Raw genomic sequence first — 22,632 nt, 5'->3', positions numbered from 1 at the left:
GCCCAGCTCTTATAAATGACCCTGAAGCAGATAAGATGCTTATGAAACAATTGACTTTGGAAAATGCTAACGAGACTTGTGGAGAGGCTCTCAGGAGTTTCTATAAAGGCTTGAATGTACAAAAGATGGCTAGATTGTGTAAAATTATATGTACTAGCCACTGTCAAGGTTAGTGGCTGTCTCAACTACCCTTAAGGAAGTCGTATGCCCTGAGGGAACAAATGGTACCTGTTATACATGTGAAGAAACAGGACATTTTGCCAATGAGAGCCCCCACAGGAATTTCAAATTAAAAGAGAAGCAGAGCCTTGTTTCTCCTGAATGGTCCACACAGCCCTATTCCTGAGTTGTCAGAGAAGAAACCACCGGGATACCGAATGTTACTCAAAAGCAAATATTCATGGACAACCTCTGGGAAAACTGGAGAAACAGCCTCTATAGCCATTCCTGGGCCAATAAACCAAGAGGGGGTACCGTCTGTGGAGCCCCAAGAACTAGCAGGTCAGACAGATGACCCTCAACCACCAAACTGTACCATTTATCATCTCTACTAGGCAGTATCAGTCATTGGGAGATTGAACCTCAGTTCCACGAATCAATTTCTCACAAGCCCTAACATGAGACCCAAGACATTCCTACCTGAGTATATGGGCCTTTGTGCCTTTGTTTACAATCATACGTCCACTTGGCATGTGGGTGAGGGTAAATTGACTGTTCCCGCTGCTTTGGTGGAGAAACACTTACAGGTTGGATACATAGACAGGCTCTCTCTCTCTCTATCTCTCTCTCTCTCTCTGAACCTGTGCATCAGGATGTAGCTCACTGCTCCAGTGCCTCAGTGAATGAGCAGAGAACTCTTTGCAGTTTGTATAGTTTTAGAAGGTTTTGTCTTTTTCTCCCATCAGTATTTACAGTGACCGCCCCTGTGTAGAGAGAATAAAACAAGCCTTGGAGACAGCCTAAGTTTGTTAGAACCAGGATCAATGGTGATATACCATCTTTTCCATAGGACTCAGGAACTCGTTATCACCATCAGTGCTCTTGCTTCATTGGGTACATTAATTTACAATTCAGATCTCACTGACCATTGGCTGACAGTAACACACAAGACAATGCCTTGGCTTGAGGTTTCTATTCTACTTCCCTGCCACTGTGCAGTCTACTTTAATATAGCTCCCAATGGCCATGCTTGCTCTGTACCGTCACACTGTCTCCTTTTTAAAGCAAGGGATTTTTCCTTCTCCTGAGAACAGTTAAGCAATGCACCCACGGCAGGTCTGTCCACAAAGCCTCAGGACAGATAGGCAGCACTCCTGCTTTAACTCTTGTGCATTTTGCAACTTTCCTGCTCAACATAAACTAGTTCATGGCACAAGCATCCCTTACAACCCACAGGGAGAGGCTAGGGGAGAAATAGTCCCATAGATGTTCCAAACAATAATTAGAACAACTGAAAGGGGAAGCATTACCCACCTCGACCAATTCTTTAAAGGAGGCCTTACTTACACTAAATTTCTTAAACCATACAGAGAGTGATCTCACTGCTTCAGAACAACACTGGTTGCCAAGGGACAAGAGCAAAACAAACCTATGAAGAAAAAATGATTTGGCTCATTCCCCACACTGTTGTTAGAATGAGGATAGGTTTTTGTTTATCCGAAAGGCTTGCAACACCTACTTAGGGTACTTTCAAAACCCATAAATATTCATGGATCCATTGAAGAGATTGAGAGTGGAGCCAAGAAGGGAACCTAAAGGGTGGCCATTGAAGCTCTTGGAGCAGTCTCAGAGGAGGAAGCTCCCTGCAAGAAGTACAAGAAAGATATTGGCACCCAAAAATGGTGGAGGAGGGAGAATGATGCCTGGAATGGGGAAATATCCGACAGTTATATTTCTGGTATGTGTAGTAATTACATCCGCCTGACTTTTCTACTGTAACAAAACACCATGACACAAAGGGTTGATCAGGGATTCCCTCCAGTTTCTACAGAGGGGCATGAACACCATGGTGGAGAGCATGGCAGCAGGCAGACAGGCAGGGCACTGGTGCCATTACTGAGAGCTTACATACTTATCTGCAAGCAGGAGGCAGGGGTGCGGGCAGAGAAGGCTAATTGGGAATGGCATGGGCTTTTGAAACTTCAAATCCCACTTTCAGGGACACAGGTCCTCCAACAAGGCTATAACGCCCTAATGTTTCCTAATGAGTTCTTCCAACTGGAGACAAAATATTCAAACATATGAGCCTGTGGAGCCCATTCTTATTCAAACAACTACTAGCAGAAAGAAGCATAGGAGAAAGTGGAGGAACAGTCATTGAAGTACAGTCGGGTAGTAGGTTGTAGTTCAGCAATAGAAAGTTTGCCGTGCACACATGAGGCTCTGGGTTCAGTCCTTGGTCAAGCATCACACATGCACTGTCAACAGGTCTATGCAACTTGAAGGTGAGAAAGAGCCTAGAAATACAGAATGCAATCTTTAGTCTCAAGATATGCCTCAGCTGTTGCTGACTGACAAGTACAATTCCCTTGTGTGGGAATCAGAAGACCATTAAACACCAAGCTACGCAGTCGCATAACTTCTGCAGGCTTTGAAAGATGAAATCATAGGAAATGAAATTAATAAAAATAAAAAAACTGGGAAATCAAGTGAAAATAAATCGGCAGATGTACTGGTTTCTCCTAATCCAACGTGTGAACAGATTTTAATATTTTATACAACACTGTAGAAAACTCAAAGGGAAAAGGCGTATGGAGAAAAGTTGGGGAGCTGGATGAGAAACACTGGAAAACAAGATAATTTCCATAGACCTAATCATCATAGCGTCAGTACTTTTCTCTACACACCTCCACCTAGGGGAGGGATATATGGCCTTTCTCACCTTAGGTCAGAAGTCCAAATCCCAACTCCTACCCCACCCCAATCTCCAGTCTGACACAGCGGACGGTCTTTAAACTACATCTCCCATAAAGCTGTGCGAGGACGGTGGCCCTCCGCCGGAAGTTCCAAAGGTTACCTCCAGCACTGGAAACGTTGAGAGCAGACTTTGCCTGTGGAGTCTTGTGTCGTGGTAGCGGTTTCTCTGGTCATCCTTGGGTTAGTAGCACCAGTGGCGTCAGCCGACCCCGAGACCTTCCAGGGCGTGCTGCCCCTGGGCGTCCCTCGCGGGCTTGTGGCGCAGCCTGGCGCGGGCTTAGAGGGCGCAGGCGCGGCAAGCAGACCTGTCGCTGCCTGCGGGCCATAGCTGCTAAAAATTTCCAGCCAAGTTTTCGTTGGGGTAAAGCAAACTACTCCGGTTGTGTCTCTCCTTGAAAGGAGGAATCGGCCAGTAGGAGAAACAATAACTGTCCAAGGCATTTGGCCGTATGGAGAGACCGTGCTTGCGTGGGTTGCTCTTAAGGGGTTAAATTGGTCTTGACAGCCCAGCGAGTGGAATTTATTAAGTGATGGTTTCTGTCTTAACTGACAGATCCATACTGAGGACTTATTGTAGCCTGCTAGAGCCGTGCTGGGCAGTTCTCGGAGCCCAGGTTACTTATTGGTAAAAATGGATGTTGCTTTGGTTAAACTCTAGTTCCTTTCAAACTCGAGGCTCTTCTGATCGCGTTCTCCGAATAGCCTTGGAAGGCAGGGGCAAGGCTTTCTCCTGCCCGCCTACCCTCGCCTTCCACAGGACCCTCAATAAGAAATGATTTGCAGTAGTGCAGCCGCATTCCCTGGAAGGCGTCTTGGCTAAATTATTAATTTCTAAGTGAATTGTGTATCATGTAGAGCTAAAGGAAAAGTGGGCTTAGTTTTTCACTTCTTAGTCCAGAGAATTTTTTGTGCGTACGTTTTGCATTGTTGGTAGTGTATGACACAACATGTTTGGACGACCAATGTTGCAGTCACCTGGGGTTGCCTATGAGGACAGTGAGGGAGTGACCATGAACTCTGAAACCATGACCTCTGAACAGGGAACAGTGAAGCTTTGAAAGTAAACGTCCCTGGAGAAGCTGTGTGACAGGTTTGTTAATGTGACAGAAGAGAAGTTTAGGAGTTAGGAAGACACTTAGCCGCGCTTCACAATAAAGTCCTGAAATATTAAAAACCGTGGCTACAGTGTTTTTAAAGTATTTTAAAACTTCACTATGAAAAAAGTGGGGAAATAAGTAAAATAAATCAAATGAAAGCAAATTGGAAGATGTAGCGCTTACTCCTGGCTGCATTTGCAAACAGATTTGAAACAAGTGTCCTGGTTACCTTGGCAAGTTTTGAACTATTTATCGATAATGGAGGACTCAAACAGGAAAGCAGATGCCAAATCAGAAAGCTGATCTTTGACCCATCCTTTTCCTCAACTTTGTGCAGACTGTGAAGTTAACAAGCCGAATCGCTGTTTCAAAATTCAAGAGATATGGCTCTGGGTCGAATCTGCAGTGGTACTAAGAAGAAGGATAGGATATTTTGTAGGTAGCAGACAGATGAAACATGAACCATTTTTAATCTGTATTTTTTTTAACACAGCTCAAGACTACAAAGCATTCATTGAGAACCATAGCTCTGCTTTGTTTACAACAACACAGAATACCAAGGCAGACAAGGTTAATCATTTTAAAAACTGATTCAAGGACTGTAGAGTGTCAAAAAAAAACTGTATCCAGCAATAGATACAAAAATGCTTTGTTGTCCAATTTGTGACAAGGATAGCAGGGCAGTACAATAAGACAAAGATAATTTCAGGAATGGTGCTGAGTCATGAATTATCCACGAATGAAGATAAATCCCGACCTAGTCTACCTCACGCTGCGAAAGAAACCCAGTACCATAGGGATTGCAAAATTAATTATGTAAGGTTACCCAGTAACTTGCTGTTATGTGACGTTTTAAAAGCTCTTGAATAACTGTAGAGCCGTCATTTCTTTGAGGGATGACACCTATCTGTGACACAGAATGAGATACTACTTATCATCGGCTCAGACTTCTGTCTCTAATGTCATCTGCTCGCGCCTCTCCCGTCAGTACCCCTGCCCTGGTCTTCGGTGCCCTCGCCTTTTTGTGTGGTTACTGCTCCTCTACTGTCCCAAGCTCCTCGTCTCTGGTACCAGAGCTCTTTTGTTATTCTATGAACCTACTCTTGGGCACATATATTGAATTATAATTCTCAACTGGTAACGATTTCAAAATCTGTATGGCAACAGCAGTTGACTCTGAATTATCTCTTGACAGGTGTATTGGTTTGGAAACTTACCTCTTTCCAAGAGCAGCACTTAAATAATGTTCATCCAGTCATGCGAAAAGCAACTGCAAATAAGGTTTTTCTTGGATTTCGTTTTGTTTTAAGGGAGAAATGTCGTCTGTACAAAAGGAGGTACTTTCTGGACTCCACTGTTCCGCGGCGGAAGGAGATATTGCCAAGTTGGCAGGCATACTCAGCCATTCTCCGTCCCTTCTCAACGCCGCCTCCGACAATGGCTGGACTGCCCTAATGTACGCTGCAAGGAATGGGCATGCCGATGTCGTCCAGCTTCTGCTTGAGAAAGGGTAAACATCTCAGGGTGTACAGTGCCGCCAAAAAGGGTTTGTGCTTTCCTGACTGCTATTGTGCCCCTTCCCATTTGCCTGTAGATGCCTTTATACTGATGGGCTAATAAATAGCTCATTGTTCAGTTTATCATATGAAAAGTAGCCGAATGTCTCACTAAAGCCTTTGGTCAGTGTTAGGAATTGAACACCAGTCTCCATGCTTATCAGCCAAGCTCTCTAGCTCTGAGCTACATTTGAGAAAGAGCTGCCTTAGTTGAGAAATTAACCCTTCATGCTTTGTCAAAAAAGAATGTCTATGAAAACGTTAATACCTTTCTTCTAAGTAAAACGTGTGAGTCTCATTATGGCTACCGTGGAGTATATAGAATGTTTGTGTTTCTTTATGGCATGTATAGACACGTTTTCATTTTATTTAAATGTCTACTGTCATTAACCTGTCATTTCTTAAAACAGTTACATGATTCTTTTAACCTTCAGTAGTAAACTATGAACCAGATGGTGAAAAAGAAAAAAAACCATTAAATATTGTTGTAATGTATGCATTTTACTAAAATACAAGCAAAAAATTTTATTTCTCATTTTATTTTCCTTCCCATTTATTTTTTTTTTCTATCTAGATGTGACAGATCGCTTGTCAATAAGTCACGGCAAACCGCCCTCGATATCGCTGTATTTTGGGGCTATAAGCATATAGCTAACATGTTAGCTAATGCAAAAGGCGGGAAGAAGCCTTGGTTCCTAACCAATGAAGTGGACGAATGTGAAAATTATTTTAGCAGAACGCTACTGGACCGGAAAAGTGAGAAAAGAAACAATTCTGATTGGCTGCAAGCTAAAGAGAGCCACCCAGCCACGGTCTATATCCTCTTCTCAGACTTAAACCCCCTGGTTACTCTGAGTGGTAACAAGGAGAGTTCCCAGCAGCCGGAAGTCAGGCTCTGCCAGCTGAACTACGCAGATGTCAAGGATTACCTGGCTCACCCTGAGAAGATCACCTTGGTGTTCCTTGGAGTCGAACTTGAGATGAGAAAAGGATTGCATAATGATGCTGCAGGAGTCCCCTTGGACGATGAGGATGGTTTGGTTGCTTGGTTTGCTCTCAGCATAGAACCTGTTGCCGCTGAGGAGTTTAAGCAAAGACATGAAAACTGTTATTTTCTTCACCCTCCAATGCCAGCCCTTTTGCAGTTGAAAGAAAAAGAAGCTGGTGAGGAAAGGAAGTGTGCGCCTGTGTCGGGAACGGTCTGCTTTTAAAGCAAGTGTGGAGTCGGGTGCTGCTGTGGCATCCGGGTGGCACATGCCAGTGAGCAGTAGGCATGAGAACTCCCTCGAGTTTACGCGCTAGGACACTCTTCCAGTGCTGGCGGCAGTTTTGGCCAGCCAAGATCAGTTGCCTTAGAGTAGACCTCTGTGTGGGATGGTTTCGCTTAATTCTTCCTAATGTTTGGGTCCCTGTTATATTTCGAACAAATGATGCCAAAGACCTCAGCTGTTTTGTTTTCTGTTGTGCTTTTTAATATCATGAAGCAACGGAAAGAGAAAGAAAGAAAGAAAGAAAGAAAGGAGGGAGGGAGGGAGGGAGGGAGAAGCAGCTGGAGTGCCCATTTATTGCTTCTGTCGGAACAGTGCCTCCCCTGCACACCCACATTGTGTGTGCCTGTGAATTTGTGTGTGTGTGTGTGTGCGTGTGTGTGTGTGTGTGTGTGTGTGTGTGTGTGTGTGTGTTAAGGAACAAGGTTAATGCTAGATACTTCATAAAGCATGAGTTGTCGGTATATAGGTAGAGTGGATGTGAGGAGCCTTATTAAGAGTGGATTCGTCACTGCAATGGCCTAGGAGACACAGCGGATTAGAATGGCGACAGGGAAGAAGATTTTCATTTGTCATATTGAACATTAAATAGAAAGGAAACTTGCTTTTTTGAGTGACTATTATATTCTAGCTATATAATCATATAATCACATTTTTATTTGTGAGATTGTTGCAATAAAGTGTTTAAAAACAAAATGTAAAATTAATAATAATGATACATCATAAAATAAATTCGAAATAAAATGATTCATCGGTCAAGCAGCAACTCAGAAAACAATGCATGTGCTTACTGTAGTTTTAAAGCATTGGACCAACATATTACTTAGTTTTGCATGGAAATAAATCATCTTATACTTCTTTTTAAAAGGTGTTGTAGCTCAAGCAAGATCTGTCCTTGCATGGCACAGTCGATACAAGTTCTGCCCAACCTGTGGCAGCGCAACCAAAATCGAAGAAGGTGGCTATAAAAGAGTGTGCTTAAGAGAAAACTGCCCTAGTCTGCATGGCGTCCACAATACATCTTATCCAAGAGTTGGTAAGGCTTTTCTTTTTCTAAAGTGTGTGTGTGTGTGTGTGTGTGTGTGTGTGCATGCACGCATATGTGTGTATGTGTGTGTGTGTGAGTACATGTATGTAGGTATGAACATGTGTGTTCAAATGCCCTATAGACCACAAGAGAGAGTCATTCCAGTGAGCTGAAGTCACAGTTCATTGAGAGCTCCCCAGTGTGGGTCAGGATAAAACCTCTAAGAGAGCTCTGAACTGTTGAGCTGCTTCTGCAGCTCCAAGGCTTCGTGGTTTTTGTTTTGTTTTGTTTTGTTTTGTTTTGTCTTTTGGGAGGGAGGAATTGTTTCTTTATTTGATAATGAGATCTCAGCTACCTGGAATCTTGGGGCAGAAGATAGTCTGGAAACTAATTTTTATGAAACTAAAATGTTTACATTTTGGTGAACATCTGTCACGATTACTCAGTAAAAGACTGCGTTGTTCACAACTAGTCACGTCTTACCTTTAGTTTACTCGGTTCATGAATTTGCTGTGCTGGAATACTTCATGTATAGTCAGTGGGACTCCTCTTGAGGCAGAGAAAATGAAGTCTCCGGTGATTCAGTACCTGTTGGGGCATTACCCACTCTTGTGGTTAGGCCTCTCCTAGTTGCTGCTGTTTCTGCTCTAGCTGGAAAAATCTCATAATCTTGCCCTCAAAATTGCTGGGGAAGTAGATTATCTCGGCAAGCCCAGATGGAGTCTCCAGGGAGGAAGTGGGCGGCTTAATGACTCTCTGATTTCCCTGCTAAGGAACTTCGTTCCTGGCTCTCCTCAGGATCTAGTGAGGAGGGTTTTTAAGCTCATGACGTCTAGAGAGCTTGGATGTTATCTAAGTGTTTTTATTCTAATGATTCAAACCTAACTAAAAAGCTGTGCTCACCTTTAAAAGCATTTTACTGAGGACTGGAATAAAAGGGGGAAAGAAATTCACTGTAATTTGTTGTAGTAAAGTTTGCATTTTTCAATGTCCATGAGCTACTTGAACTTGTGCCAAGTATGGCCTAAGTACAGAGTAAATGTTGCTAACATTGGCAGTAAGGATGGTAAAATCACTCACTAAAAGTATTTTGCAGTTTCTCAGATATTTATCAAACACATGAGAGCAGAAAAAAGGGGTCATATAAACAGAAATCTTGTTTCTATAAGAAATATACTTGCATATTATTATTGCATAATGAATCTAATTATATTTCCTGTTACCTGTGTGTCTTTTGTTTTGTTTTGTTTGGTTTTGGTTTTGGTTTTTAAACAGATCCAGTAGTAATCATGCAGGTTATCCATCCAGATGGAACCAAATGTCTTCTAGGCAGGCAAAAGCGATTTCCCCCAGGCATGTTTACTTGTCTCGCTGGATTTATTGAACCCGGTAAGCCTTTTATGAATAATTTTTAGAATTCTGAAGCAGATTACACATGAGATGTAGTCTCCATTAAAAGCCATGCTATAAAATGAAAACATTTAAAAATTAAATTTTTTACTGCATTTATTTTAGTGTATGTACGTGTGTGTGGGGGGGGGGTGGGTGGGTGTGCACTGTTAAGGACAGACAACAACTTTGTCAGTTTTCTCCCTCATCCGTGTGTGTCCCAGACTTAAGTCATCCAGCTTGGTGGCAAGTGCCTTTACCTGCTAAACCATCTGGCTAACCCCAAAATATTTTAAACAGTATTTTAATCACACACTTTAAGCATTGTTTCATTTTGAAATTTTGACAAATAAGATAATTTGTTTTATTGAAAATTTAGTATTTGATTTGTCATACATTGATTTTTGACTAGAAGTCCAGGTGATTGCACCTCTCTTCAGTGCTACATGTAAGTGCCACCCCTTCTAAGGTTTATGATTTCCCCAAATAGTCATTAGCCTCCATACCTGCATTCACAATCCTAGGCATACTACTTACTATCCCTACGGTGATCAACACCACCTTATAATACTAGATTATCAACTTTAATATCACTTCAGTTCTGTAAGATGAAAGTTCTCTTTCAACCATTTTTACACATCAAACAGTCAGAGCCAATGCCTCACATGTAATAGGATTTTATTAGGTATCTCAGAGCAAATGAATGAATATCTGGATTAGTAATGTTTAATCTCAACATACATTGTTAGTCTGCACTAACAATGCATTAATATGCAATGCATTATAGTAGTAAATATATATTACCTGGCACTCAACCGGTAGCTTGACTGTGTTAAATCTTGTGATCCTTTTACAGCCTTATAAAGTGGGCCCTGTTACAGCACTTTCACAAGGGAGGGCGCTATCACACAAGGGCTGCATAACTTGCCGCAAATTGAGGTGATAGAGAAGGGATTCAAATCCAGGGAGTTCCACTTGTGAGTCTTTGCTTTTAATCACCACGTTGTTCTGGGAAGGGGATGTGGACACAAAGTACCACCTCCAACAAAGGAGTTATTTGCAATCAGTACCTTCTGTGAAAGGGAAAATCAGTTTTCCTCACTGGAGCGTCACTGACTGTATCAACCACAATCCAGAGCAAGTCCCATTCCCGGAAGTGTTGGCCAACACTACAGCGACTCCATGTGTTTTTGTTTTGTTATTTCTTAATCTGTTGATATTCTTCTTCTACATCTTCTTCCTCTCTCTGCTTTGATTTTCGTTGCTTTGATCTTTGCTTTTTTGAGAGTGAGAACATGAAGTTGAATGGGTGTAGAGATAAGGAGGATCTGGGGAGAACTGGGGGAAAAGAAAGAATAGAATCAAAGCATGATATTTGAAAAATGAATAATTTTTTAAAGTGTAAGACATTTTTGAACTACTAAGTCGTATTTCACATTCATATGTGAATGTCCTCTGGTATGTATTCATCTGTTCTGCTGTGGATATTTAATTCATTTAAAGATTTTGTCTATTGAAAATAGCACATGTGTGGTATTTTTGTTCCTCTCTTTATGTACCTTTGCAAGAGCTATTTCAGGAATATACAGAGTAGAGTTGTCTCCGCATATATTAGCGTATTGCCCCTGATAGCTCACACCCCCAGCAGTAGTGCATGAATGTTACATTAGTCCATATCCTTACCACCTTGGAACTTTCACACTTTAGTACTTGAAAGAGTGTTTGCTCCAAAGCCCAGGCGAGCTTCCAAATTATCCTCTTGCCTACCAAGTATTAGAATTACAGGCAAGTGTCACCCAGCCCATCACAGGGTTTCTAATTTTCAGATTTTATAGTTTGTGCTTCAAAGTGGTAGGAAATAGTGTGTCATTGCTGTGTGTGTTTCTCTTGCTCTACTGATGGAGCATCATAGTCAAATGTGTTTCTCACATCCTCCTCCCTGTATCTAGGCTGAGCAAGGTATCCCCCTATAGGAAATGGATTCCAGAAGATCAGTTCATGCACTAGGGATAAATACTGTTCCTTGGTCAGTGGTCCCACAAACTGCCCAAGCCACACAACTGTCACCCACATTCAAAGGGTCCAGATTTGATCCTATGCAGGTTTCCCAAGTGTCAGTCCAGAATCAATGAACTCCCACTAGCTCAGGTCAACTGTTTCTGTGTCTTGACCACTTTGCTCATACTATCGCTCCTTCCTCTCTATGACTGGACTCCAGGAGCTCAGCCCAGTAATCGGTTATCAAGCAGTACTTATACAAAAGGCGATTATTAATGGAAGGGAAACTAACCATTTATAAAATCTGGGAAATAATGGCCTGTAAATAGTGATGCATGAAGTAATAAAATTTTTAATAACATTTACTCAACAATATGTGATAGATAGTTATAGATTTCCTAATTTTTTTATAGAAATTGTAGGAAATGTAAGTTGATTGTTGGCATTTTGAGAGTCTATTTGTGGCTACAGACTTGCACGTGTAATGCTTTCTTCACTTCCAGTCGAGAGTTAGCATTCTTGAGTGGGGACTCTTTCCAGAGTGATTTCAAAGTGTTTGAACTGTTTGGCGCTCACGGTGTCCAAGCCATGCTGACCAGCCACTTGTTCCTTTGCCTCATCTGATTAGGGGAGACAATAGAAGATGCTGTGCGGAGAGAAGTAGAGGAGGAAAGTGGAGTCAAAGTTGGCCATGTTCAGTATGTCTCTTGTCAGCCATGGCCAATGCCCTCCTCTTTAATGATTGGTTGTTTAGCTGTGGCAGTGTCTACAGAAATTAAAGTTGACAAGAATGAAATAGAGGATGCCCGTTGGTTCACCAGAGAACAGGTAAAGTTCAATTTAATTTCCTTATTCTATTGATTGTTCCCTGATAGTATTGGTATGGGCGTGCAGCAAGGAAGCAAATTTCAGCAAGTCAAATGAATGGCTGCAGCCCTCTCATCATGAATGGATTATAATGTAATTGATAATTCCATATAGAAAATGTGTGTTGCTGATGTGACCTGTTTGACTTATTCTGTGAGATTCTCCTAGAATGATGATTCTGTACCATTTCAAATTTCACACGTTCATACTGGCTGATGAATGAATGATAATCCCTCTTAGTCAATTTAAGTATTTATATTATTAGTTCAGACATATCAAATATTAATATCAGATATATACATTAAAGCTATTTTATCAGATATCTGAAAAAAACTAAAAAAGCTTGAAGTTTTTGAAGTTTTTTTGAATTCTGAAAGATACTGCTGAAGCATATGGATTGCCAAGAGTTTGAGCATAATATCTAGTGATTCCCAGGCCAGCCTGGACTACATACTGAGTTACTGAGTCTCCATTTTTATTTTATTTTATTTTATTTTATTTTATTTAAGTTTATTAAATTATGAAAGTTTTCATTTCCGCCCCTCCTCCCAACACCCTCCCACTCCCCCTCCTCCCCCTCCTCCTCCCTCTTCATCCCTAAGAGCAGTCAGGGCTTCCACCCTGTGGGAAGTTCAAGTTCCTCCCCACTCCTTCCAGGTCCCTGAAGGTGAGTATCCGAACAGACTGGATCCCAAAAATCCAGCATATGCAGAGGAAACAAGTCCCAGTGTCATTGTCAGTGGCTTTTCAGAAAGGCTCCAGACCAGCCACATTCAGAGATCTGGCCACATTCAGAAAATCTGGTTGGATCACATGCTAGTTCAGTCCCAGTCCAACTGGCCTTGGTGAACTCTCATTAGATCAGTCCCCTTGTATCAGTGGGTGATAGCACCCCTCGCGGTCCTGAGTTTTTTTCATATTCTTCCTTTTTCTGCCCCTCATTTGGACCATGGGGAGCTCAGTCCGGTGCTCCAATGTGGGTCTCCATCCGTTTCGCCATCCATCGTCAGATGGAGGATCTATGGTGATAAGCAAAATCTTCATCAGTATGGTTATAGGCCAAGGCCGGTTCAGGCACCTTCTCCTCTGTCTAGAGAACAGTCTGGAGATCTCTCCTTGGACCTGGGATCCCATTTATAATCAAGTCTCCTGTAAACCCTAAAATGACTCCCTTAGTTGAGATATATTCTTCCCTAATCTCATATCCATCCTTCCTCCCTCCCCCCATCCCAGTCCACCTAGCTTTCCCCATTCCTCCACTACTCCCTTCTCTCTAACCCTCTCCCCTTCCAACAACCCTCCCACCCCCCCATGCACCCGAGGTTACCTGGGACTCTTGTCTATTTCCAATCTCCAGGCAGATAGCTATATGATTTTCAACAGGTTCACCTTCTCATTTAGCTTCTCTAGGATCACGAATAATAGGCTCAAAGACCTTTAATTATGGTTAGAAACCACATATGAGTGAATACATACCATATTCCTCTTTTTGGGTCTGGCTTACCTCACTCAGTAAGGCGTTTTCTATTTCCATCCATTTGTATGCAAAATTCAAGATGTCATTGTTTTTTACCGCTGAGTAGAACTCTAATGTGTATATGTTCCACACCTTTATTAACCATTCTTCTATTGAGGGGCACCTAGGTTGTTTCCAGGTTCTGGCTATTACAAATAGTGCTGCTATGAACATAGTTGAACAAATGCTTTTGTGATATGATAGGGCATCTCTTGGGTATATTCCCAAGAGTGGAATTGCTGGGTCCTGAGGGAGGTTGACTCCCAGTTTCCTGAGAAACCGCCACACTGATTTCCACAGTGGCTGCACAAGTTTGCATTCCCACCAACAATGGATGAGTGTTCCCCTCATTCCACATCCTCTCCAGCATAGGCTCTCATTGGTGTTTTTGAGTTTGACTATTCTGACAGGTGTAAGATGATATCTCAAAGTTGTTTTGATTTGCATTTCCCTGATCGCTAAGGAGGTTGAGCATGACCTTAAGTGCCTTTTGGCCATTCGGAGTTCATCTGTTGTGAATTCTCTGTTCAGTTCAGTACCCCATTTTTTAATTGGGTTAGTTAGAGTTTTAGTGTCTAGTTTCTTGAGTTCTTTGTATATTTTGGAGATCAGACCTTTGTCTGATGAGGGATTTGTGAAGATCTTCTCCCAGTCGGAAGGTAGCCTTTTGGTCTTACTGACAGTGTCCTTTGCTTTACAGAAGCTTCTCAGTTTCAGGAGGTCCCATTTATTCATTGCTTCTCTTATTGTCTGCGCTCCTGGGGTTCTGCTTAGGAACTGGTCTCCTGTGCCTATATCTTGTAGACTACTTCCCACTTTCTCTTCTATCAGGTTCAAAGTGGTCAGATTAATGTTGAGGTCTTTAATCCATTTGGACTTGAGTTTTGTGCATGGTGATAGATATGGATCTATTTTCATTCTTCTACAGGTTGACATCCAGTTATGCCAGCACCATTTGTTAAAGATGCTTTCCTTCTTCCATTGTATGCCTTTAGTTCCCTTGTCAAATATCAGGTGTTCATATGTTTGTGGGTTAATACCCGGGTCTTCTATTCGATTCCATAGGTCGACTTCTCTGTTGTTATGCCAATACCAAGCTGTTTTCAATACTGTTGCTCTGTAATAGAGTTTGAAGTCAGGGATGGTAATGCCTCCAGAAGTACCTTTATTGTATAAGATTGTTTTGGCTATCCTGGGTTTTTGTTTTTCCATATAAACTTGATTATTGTTCTCTCAAGGTCTGTGAAGAAGTTTGATGGAATTTTGATGGGAATTGCGTTGAATCTATAGATTGCTTTTGGTAAAATTGCCATTTTTACTATGTTGATTCTCCCAATCTAAAAACAGGGGAGATCTTTCCATTTTCTGGTATCCTCCTCAATTTCTTTCTTCAAGGACTTAAAGTTCTTGTCAAATAGGTCTTTCACTTCCTTGGTTAGAGTTACCCCAAGATATTTTATGCTCTTTGTGGCTATCATGAAAGGTGATACTTCTCTGATTTCCCTCTTTGCTTCTTTATCCTTTGTGTATAGGAGGGCAACCGATTTTTTGGAGTTGATCTTGTATCCTGCCACATTACTAAAGGTGTTTATCAGCTGTAGGAGTTCTTTGGTAAAGTTTTTGGGGTTGCTTATGTACACTATCATATCGTCTGCAAGTAGCAAAAGTTTAACTTCATCCTTTCCAATTCGAATTCCCTTGATCCCCTTATGTTGTCTTATTGCTATTGCTAGGACTTCAAGCACTATATTGAAGAGGTATGGAGAGAGTGGACAGCCTTGTCGTGTTCCTGATTTTAGTGGAATGGCTTTGAGTTTCTCTCCGTTCAATTTGATGTTAGCTGTCGGCTTACTATATATTGCTTTTATTATATTTAGGTATGATCCTCGTATACCCAATCTCTCCAACACCTTTATCATAAAGGGGTGTTGAATTTTGTCAAATGCTTTTTCAGCATCCAATGAAATGATCATATGGTTTTTTTCTTTCAATTTATTTATATGATGGATTACATTGATAGATTTGCATATGTTGAACCAGCCCTGCATCTCTGGGATGAAGCCCACTTGATCATAATGGATAATTTTTCTAATGTATTCCTGGATTCGGTTTGCCAGTATTTTATTGAGTATTTTGGCGTCAATGTTCATGAGTGAGATTGGTCTGTAATTCTCTTTCTTGGTTGTGTCTTTGTGTGGTTTTGGTATCAGGATAACTGTAGCTTCATAAAAAGAGTTTGGCAATGATTCTTCTGTTTCTATATTGTGAAATACATTAAGGAGTATAGGTATTAGCTCTTCCTGGAAGTTCTGGTAGAATTCTGCATTGAAACCATCTGGACCTGGGCTTTTTTTGGTGGGGAGGTTTTTGATAACAGCTTCTATTTCTTCGCGACTAACAGGTTTATTTAGATTGTTCACTTGCTCTTGATTTAACTTTGGTAAATGGCATTTATCTAAAAACCAATCCATTTCTTGAACATTTTCCAACTTTGTGGCATATAAACTCTCGTAGTAAGATCTAATGATTCTCTGAATTTCCACTGTGTCTGTTGTTATGTCCCCCTTTTCATTTCTGATCTTATTAATTTGAGTGTTCTCTCTCTGCCGTTTGACTAGTTTGGCTAGGGGTTTGTCAATCTTGTTGATTTTCTCCAAGAACCAACTTTTTGTTTCGTTGATTTTTTGGATTGTTTTCTGTGTTTCTATTTTGTTGATTTCAGCCCTCAGTTTGATTATTTCCAATCTTCTACTCCTCCTGGGAGAGTCTGCTTCTTTTTTTCCAGAGCTTTTAGGTGTGCTGTTAAGTCTCCAATATATGCTTTCTCTGTTTTTTTTAATTGGGCACTTAGTGCTATGAACTTTCCTCTTAGAACTGCTTTCATTGTGTCCCATAGGTTTGAGTATGTTGTGTCTTTATTTTCATTAAATTCAAGGAAGACTTTAATTTCTTTCTTTATTTCTTCCTTGACCCAAGGATGATTCAGTAGTTGACTGTTCAACTTCCACACATTTGTAGGCTTTCTGGAATTCGAATTGTTATTGAGTTCTAACTTTATTCCATGGTGATCCGATAAGACACAGGTGATTACTAATATTTTTTTGTATCTGTGTAAGTTTGCTTTGTTACCGAGTATGTGGTCAATTTTCGAGAAGGTTCCATGAGCTACAGAGAAGAAGGTATATTCTTTCCTTTTTGGGTAGAATGTTCTATAGGTATCTGTTATGTCCATTTGATTCATTACCTCTAGCAATTCTCTTATTTCTCTGTTGAGTTTCTGTTTGATTGATCTGTCCATTGGTGAGAGAGGTGTGTTGAAGTCTCCTACTATTAGTGTGTGTGGTTTGATGACTGCCTTGAGTTCTAAAAGTTTTTCTTTTACATAAGTGGGTGCTTTTATATTAGGGGCGTAGATATTCAGGATTGAGACTTTCTCCTGATTAATTGTTCCTGTTAAGAGTATGAAATGTCCATCTCCATCTCTTTTGATTGATTTTAGTTTGAAGTCAATTTTGTTAGATATTAGAATGGCCACACCAGCTTGTTTCTTAGGTCCGTTTGCTTGGAAAACCTTTTCCCAACCCTTTACTCTGAGTAGATGTCTATCTCTGTGGTTGAGGTGTGTTTCTTGTAAACAGCAGAATGTTGGATCCTGTTTTCTTATCCAGTCTCTAAGTCTGTGCCTTTTTATAGGTGAGGTGAGTCCATTAATATTAAGTGATATTAATGACCAGTGGTTGTTGATTCCGTTTATTATTTGTGTGTGTGTGTGTGTGTAGTAGAGTTTGTGTGTTTCTCTTCTCTCAGTTGTGGTTGTGAAGGGTCGCTAGATGTCTGGGTTATTGTAGGCAGTGATGGCAATGTTGGATTCCTTGGGTTGCGATTTTCCTTCTATTACTTTCTGTAGGGATGGATTTGTGCCTACGAATTGTTTAAATTTATTTTTATCCTGGAATATTTTGTTTTCTCCGTTGATAGTGAACAATAGCTTGGCTGGGTATAGTAGTCTGGTTTTGCATCCATGGTCTCTTAGTTTCTGCAGTACCTCTATCCAGGATCTTCTGGCTTTCATGGTTTCCATAGAGAAGTCTGGTGTAAGCCTGATAGGTTTACCTTTATAAGTCACTTGACCTTTTTCCTTTGCAGCTCTTAATATTCTTTCTTTAATCTGGATGTTTTGCATTTTGATTATTATATGGCAAGGGGACTTTTTTTTTTGATCCAGTCTATTCGGCATTCTGTATGCTTCTTGAACCTTCATAGGAATATCGTTCTTTAGATTGGGAAAGTTTTCTTCTATAATTTTGTTAAATATATTTTCTGGGCCTTTGATCTGCAGTTCTTCTCCTTCTTCAATCCCTATTATTCTTAGATTTGGGTTTTTTTTATTGTGTCCCAGATTTCCTGAATGTTTTGTGAAGAGAATTTGTTGAATTTGCTGTTTTCTTTGACCAGAGCATTTATTTTCTCTATGGTATCTTCAGAATCCGAGATTCGTTCTTCTGTCTCTTGTATTCTATTGGTTATGCTTGATTCTGTAGTCTCCGCTCGTTTACCTAAGTTTTCCATATCCAGCCGGTTCTCGTTTTGTGTTTTCTTCATTGCCTCCACTTCAGTTTTCAATTCTTGGACTGTTTCCTTTACTTGTTTGATTGTTTTTTCTTGGTTTCTCAGGGTATCATTCACGGATTTACTTATTTCTTCAAACTTTTTGTTATATTTCTCATCCATTTCTATACTCGTTTCTTCAAACTTTTTGTTATACTTCTCGACCAGTTCCTTAAGGGAGTTATTCATATCCTGTTTAAGGGACTCTATTGCTTTCATAATGGCACTTTTTTCAACTTCATCTGGGTTAGAGTGTTCAAATCCTTCTATTGTAGGGTCGTTGGGATCTGGTGTTTTCATGTTGTTTTTCAGATTGTTGGAGGAGGTCTTGCCTTGGCGTCTGCCCATCTCTTCGATCAAATGCTCTCTATTGGAACTTCTGGTATCGGGTCAGGTTCCCTTGTTGGGCAGGGAGTTCACTGATAGAATGCCTACCTTTCCCCAGGCAGGCTACTGAAGCACAGGCACTCCCTCTTTCCGGGATGCGCCTACAGAGCAGGCCCAGTGTGCAAGGCAGCTGAGCTGGGGAAATTTTATGGCCCCAGTGAGAGGGGAGAAATATAGAAATATTTACCTGGATGGAAGCTGGGATGGTAGGCGGGAGAGCTTAGCAGGGTGGAACCAGCACTGCAGGTTGACCTGGGAGCCTATGGGGTCGGGGAAAGACCGAGCTCCTCTTCGCAGGGCCCCTGCCGCAGGCCCGAAGCAAACTCACCCCTTTGATGGCCCTCTGGATGGAGGCTGGGATGGCTGGTGGAGGCGCTAGCAGGGTGGAGCCAGCAGAGCAGGCTGACCTGGGAGTCTATGGGGTCCGGGAAAGTCCTAGCTCCTCCTCACCGGGCCCCTGCCGCGGGCCGAATCACACTCACCCCTCCGATGGCCCTCTGGATGGAAGCTGGGATGGCTGGCGGAGGCGCTAGCTGGGTGGAGCCAGCAGAGCAGGCTGACCTGGGAGTCTATGGGGTCGGGGAAAGTCCTAGCTCCTCCTCGCTGGGCCCCAGCCGTGGGCCTGAATCACACTCACCCCTCCGATGGCCCTCTGGATGGAAGCTGGGATGGCTGGCGGGGACGCTAGCAGTGTGGAGCCAGCAGAGCAGGCTGACCTGGGAGTCTATGGGGTCGGGGAAAGTCCTAGCTCCTCCTCGCCGGGCCCCTGCCGCGGGCCCGAATCAACTCACCCCTCCGATGGCCCTCTGGATGGAAGCTGGGATGGCTGGCGGGGACGCTAGCCTGAGTCTCCCTTTTTAAAGTGTATGTGTGTGTGTGTGTGTGTGTGTGTGTGTGTGTGTGTGTGTGTGTGTCTTAAGAAATAGAAAGAAAGGGGGAAAAAAAAGAAACCCAAGGGCAAGAAAGACAAAGATGTCATTTAGTACATAAATCTGTCATAATATATATTCTTAAGTACTTTTTATAAGTATATCTCTAAGTAAAAGAGATAAAATAATTGCCTAGTTTTTTTGTTTTTGGTTTGTTGTGTTTGTTTGTTTTACAACACCCAAAATTTGTATAGAAAAAGGATACAATGTAGTATTAAAGATGTAGACTCATTTATGCCTTTGCCTATATAAAATTGATTTTTATTTTGTACTCATAAGAGAAATTAGATTTTTATTTCAGAATTATTGAAAAAGGAACCTATATCAAAAAGATCACCTTGCTTTGAAGTTAAATGCAGAACTGGAGCAACGGAAACTGCTGTATTACCTGGCCCTCTAATGTGCTGTCTTCTGGTTGTGTTTTAGGTTGTGGATGTTCTCACCAAAGGGAAGCAGCAAGCTTTCTTTGTACCACCAAGCCGGGCTATTGCTCACCAGTTAATCAAACACTGGGTTGGAATGAACCCCAGTCTCTAAATGAAAAATAATAGCATCTGTTGAAGTATTATTTCATTTCTAATACTATCTATTTTCAAATAAGCTTAGATATATTTATTGATCATTAAATCTTGTAAAAGTCAGGGGGGCTCAAAAATATTTTAAGTATTCTTTTCATTATTAACTATGAAATTCATAGTTTTATAAATTAGAATGATACCTCAGATTTTCTTAAATTTAGAGCAAGCCTGTGAACAATTTTGTTATGGGTCACAAATTTATCTCATAAATTTTATCTGCATTCCTACGAAGAAAGGTCATGTTGGGATGAAGTGTGCTCTAGAAACAGGATGGACAGGAAGCTACCGCTTGCAACGATGAGATTCCTTGTTGGAGAAATGTGTCAACATAGCTTTAATGGGTTTGGAGCTCCAGGGTGTGTTAAGTCACCTCATTCACAGGAATGAATGATCTGGCCTCATGGACTGGTGGTAGGACTGTTAAAGTTACTTCTAGTTTACTCTAACTAGTGTTCAAAATGATTTGTTCCAACAATTTATCCTTACTGTTCTCAGAATACAATAGTCATGGGTGAGGAACTAAGGACTCCGTGCATACCACTGTTTCTAGGACCTCCCTGTTAAAGCTAACTACTACATCTGTCTGGTTTAATTCAACTTAAAATTGTTACTAAGTTAACTGAAGATTCTATAATTTTTCCACTGGACTTTAACATTTTAGAAAGGAATTCCTGAAGGTCGGGAACTAAAATTTAAGTATATTTACATACTAAATAAATCACTGGTTGTATTTAATTTTGTGAAGAAGGATGTATTATATATTTCTTTTGGAAAAATTATGTAAAAATTCCCATCAGTATTGAAATATGATATCTTAGTTTTGACCTTATTTCATCACATTCTAAGCACCCTTAATTAGTATACTTTAGAATCAAATTGCTAAAATCTGTGGGAAGGTAATTGGAGTATGTCACAGTTTTACAATATAGCCACATTGATTTTACTTGGTTGTTCTGCAGTTGTTTATATAAATGTACACATTTTCCATCTTTGCTCTTCTGTTCGAACTTGAAGAGATCTTAGGCACAATAAATGTTGAACGTAATGAATGTAACAGTTTATAATCTGCACGTAAGAACTAGATTTTTTTCTGTAATGGGAAATAGAAGTTATTACCAAAAACATCTATAGAATAGGGGCTAGAAAATGGCTGCATCATTAAGGCGCTTGCTATGCAAGCATGAGGACTTAAGTTCAGATCCTCTGCAGCCTTTAAGGTATATATAATATATATATTACCCTTTAAGGATTGTATTCAGAGACATGAATATCTAATCCCAGATTTAAAGAGGCAGAGATGTGTATCCTGGGGGCTTGTCCAGCCAGTCTAATGAATCAGTAAACTCAATGAGATTCCTTGTCTCAAAACACAAGGTGGAAGACTGGAGATGACTCAGTGATGAAGAGCACTTGCCATTCTTGGGGAGGACCAGAGTTAGGTTCTCAAGATCTTCCCCAGGCAACTCACAACCACCTGCAACTACAGCTCCATGGCATCCAGCACCATCTCATGGCCTCCTCAGGCAGCTGCATGCACATTTACATGAAGCAGACACATGCGTAGAGTGACTGAAGATCCTGACTTCTACCTCTGGCCTACACACATATACACATACACACACACACACACACACACACATATTCACACACACACTCACACACATACACACACATGGTGAATAGGTTAAAAGGGGTGCTGATAGGAAGAATTAGCTTACCAAATATCATTAAAATTTTTTACTGAAATATAACTTTCTCAGAGAATTTATTTCACAAATAAATACTCTTGTCTAGTTAATGAAATCTTATTAGAATCAGAACCTTAGATCAAACCAAAACCTATACAGGACATTTATATACATGGTAAGTTGGAGCTATATAGCTATATTGAACTCATATACTTTGATTATTATGAAATATGATCTATTGAAGTTCTTTTTTTTTTCCAAATGTGCCTTTAAATACTTGTAGGCTCTGGTGTCCGTAATGTTCAAAGGCAAAGTAAAATACAGATGTCAAAATGTATAGATTTAGCTTTAGGTTCCTTCTATACTTGTAGAAAAATCAATGAGTAAATTATTGTGTTTGGTTTGGGTTTTGGTTTTTTGACACAGGGTTCCGGGCTAACTAGCTCTTGTAGGCTGTCCTTGAACTCACAGAGATCCCCCTGCCTCGGCCTCCCATGTGCTGGGATTAAAGGTGTGTGCCACCACCACCCTGCTTGAGTAAATTATTATTTTTAATAATCATTCCTAAGCTGTGACCTTTGACAGGTGAGGATAGATGTTCATAGTAATGATTGCTATTTTAACCAGTTCTAGAGGGGCAAGTAATACACAGGTATTCAGAAATCATTGTAACAATGCAATAAAATATATTCTGTTTGTGGATTTTGTGTGTTTTTAATGTCCTGATGAGTTTCTTTGACAGAAATTTTACCATTTTCATGTGCATGAAAGATTGTTTTTTCCTTCTTGTTTTGAGCTGTAGTCTCAT

The 22,632-nt window shown here is 40.9% G+C and overlaps 1 protein-coding gene and 1 long non-coding RNA gene across 3 annotated transcripts in view; one reads left to right on the top strand and one right to left on the bottom strand.

Moving 5' to 3' along the window:
- LOC125405535 (uncharacterized) overlaps window positions 1-5,370 on the bottom strand; it is a 133,966-nt gene extending 128,596 nt beyond the window's left edge. For both annotated transcript variants that reach the window (XR_007233600.3, XR_015003866.2), the window contains exon 1: window positions 5,231-5,370. This is a non-coding gene — a long non-coding RNA (uncharacterized LOC125405535). The remainder of the gene's footprint in view (window positions 1-5,230) is intronic.
- Window positions 4,914-22,526, top strand: Nudt12 (nudix hydrolase 12). The gene is made up of 7 exons (XM_048442117.3): window positions 4,914-5,080; window positions 5,324-5,523; window positions 6,144-6,733; window positions 7,706-7,873; window positions 9,140-9,253; window positions 11,880-12,079; window positions 19,985-22,526. The coding sequence occupies exons 1-7, from the start codon at window positions 4,973-4,975 to the stop codon at window positions 20,093-20,095; spliced, it is 1,491 nt and encodes a 496-aa protein (XP_048298074.3). The 5' UTR covers window positions 4,914-4,972; the 3' UTR covers window positions 20,096-22,526.
- Window positions 22,527-22,632: the final 106 nt, after the last annotated feature.

The sequence above is a fragment of the Myodes glareolus genome, chromosome 1 (assembly GCF_982192425.1).
Source record: "Myodes glareolus chromosome 1, mMyoGla1.1, whole genome shotgun sequence".
In the NCBI taxonomy this organism is placed as follows: domain Eukaryota; kingdom Metazoa; phylum Chordata; class Mammalia; order Rodentia; family Cricetidae; genus Myodes; species Myodes glareolus.
The sequence above is the reverse complement of the archived record's forward strand: the minus strand, read 5'-3'. Positions and strand labels throughout refer to the sequence as shown.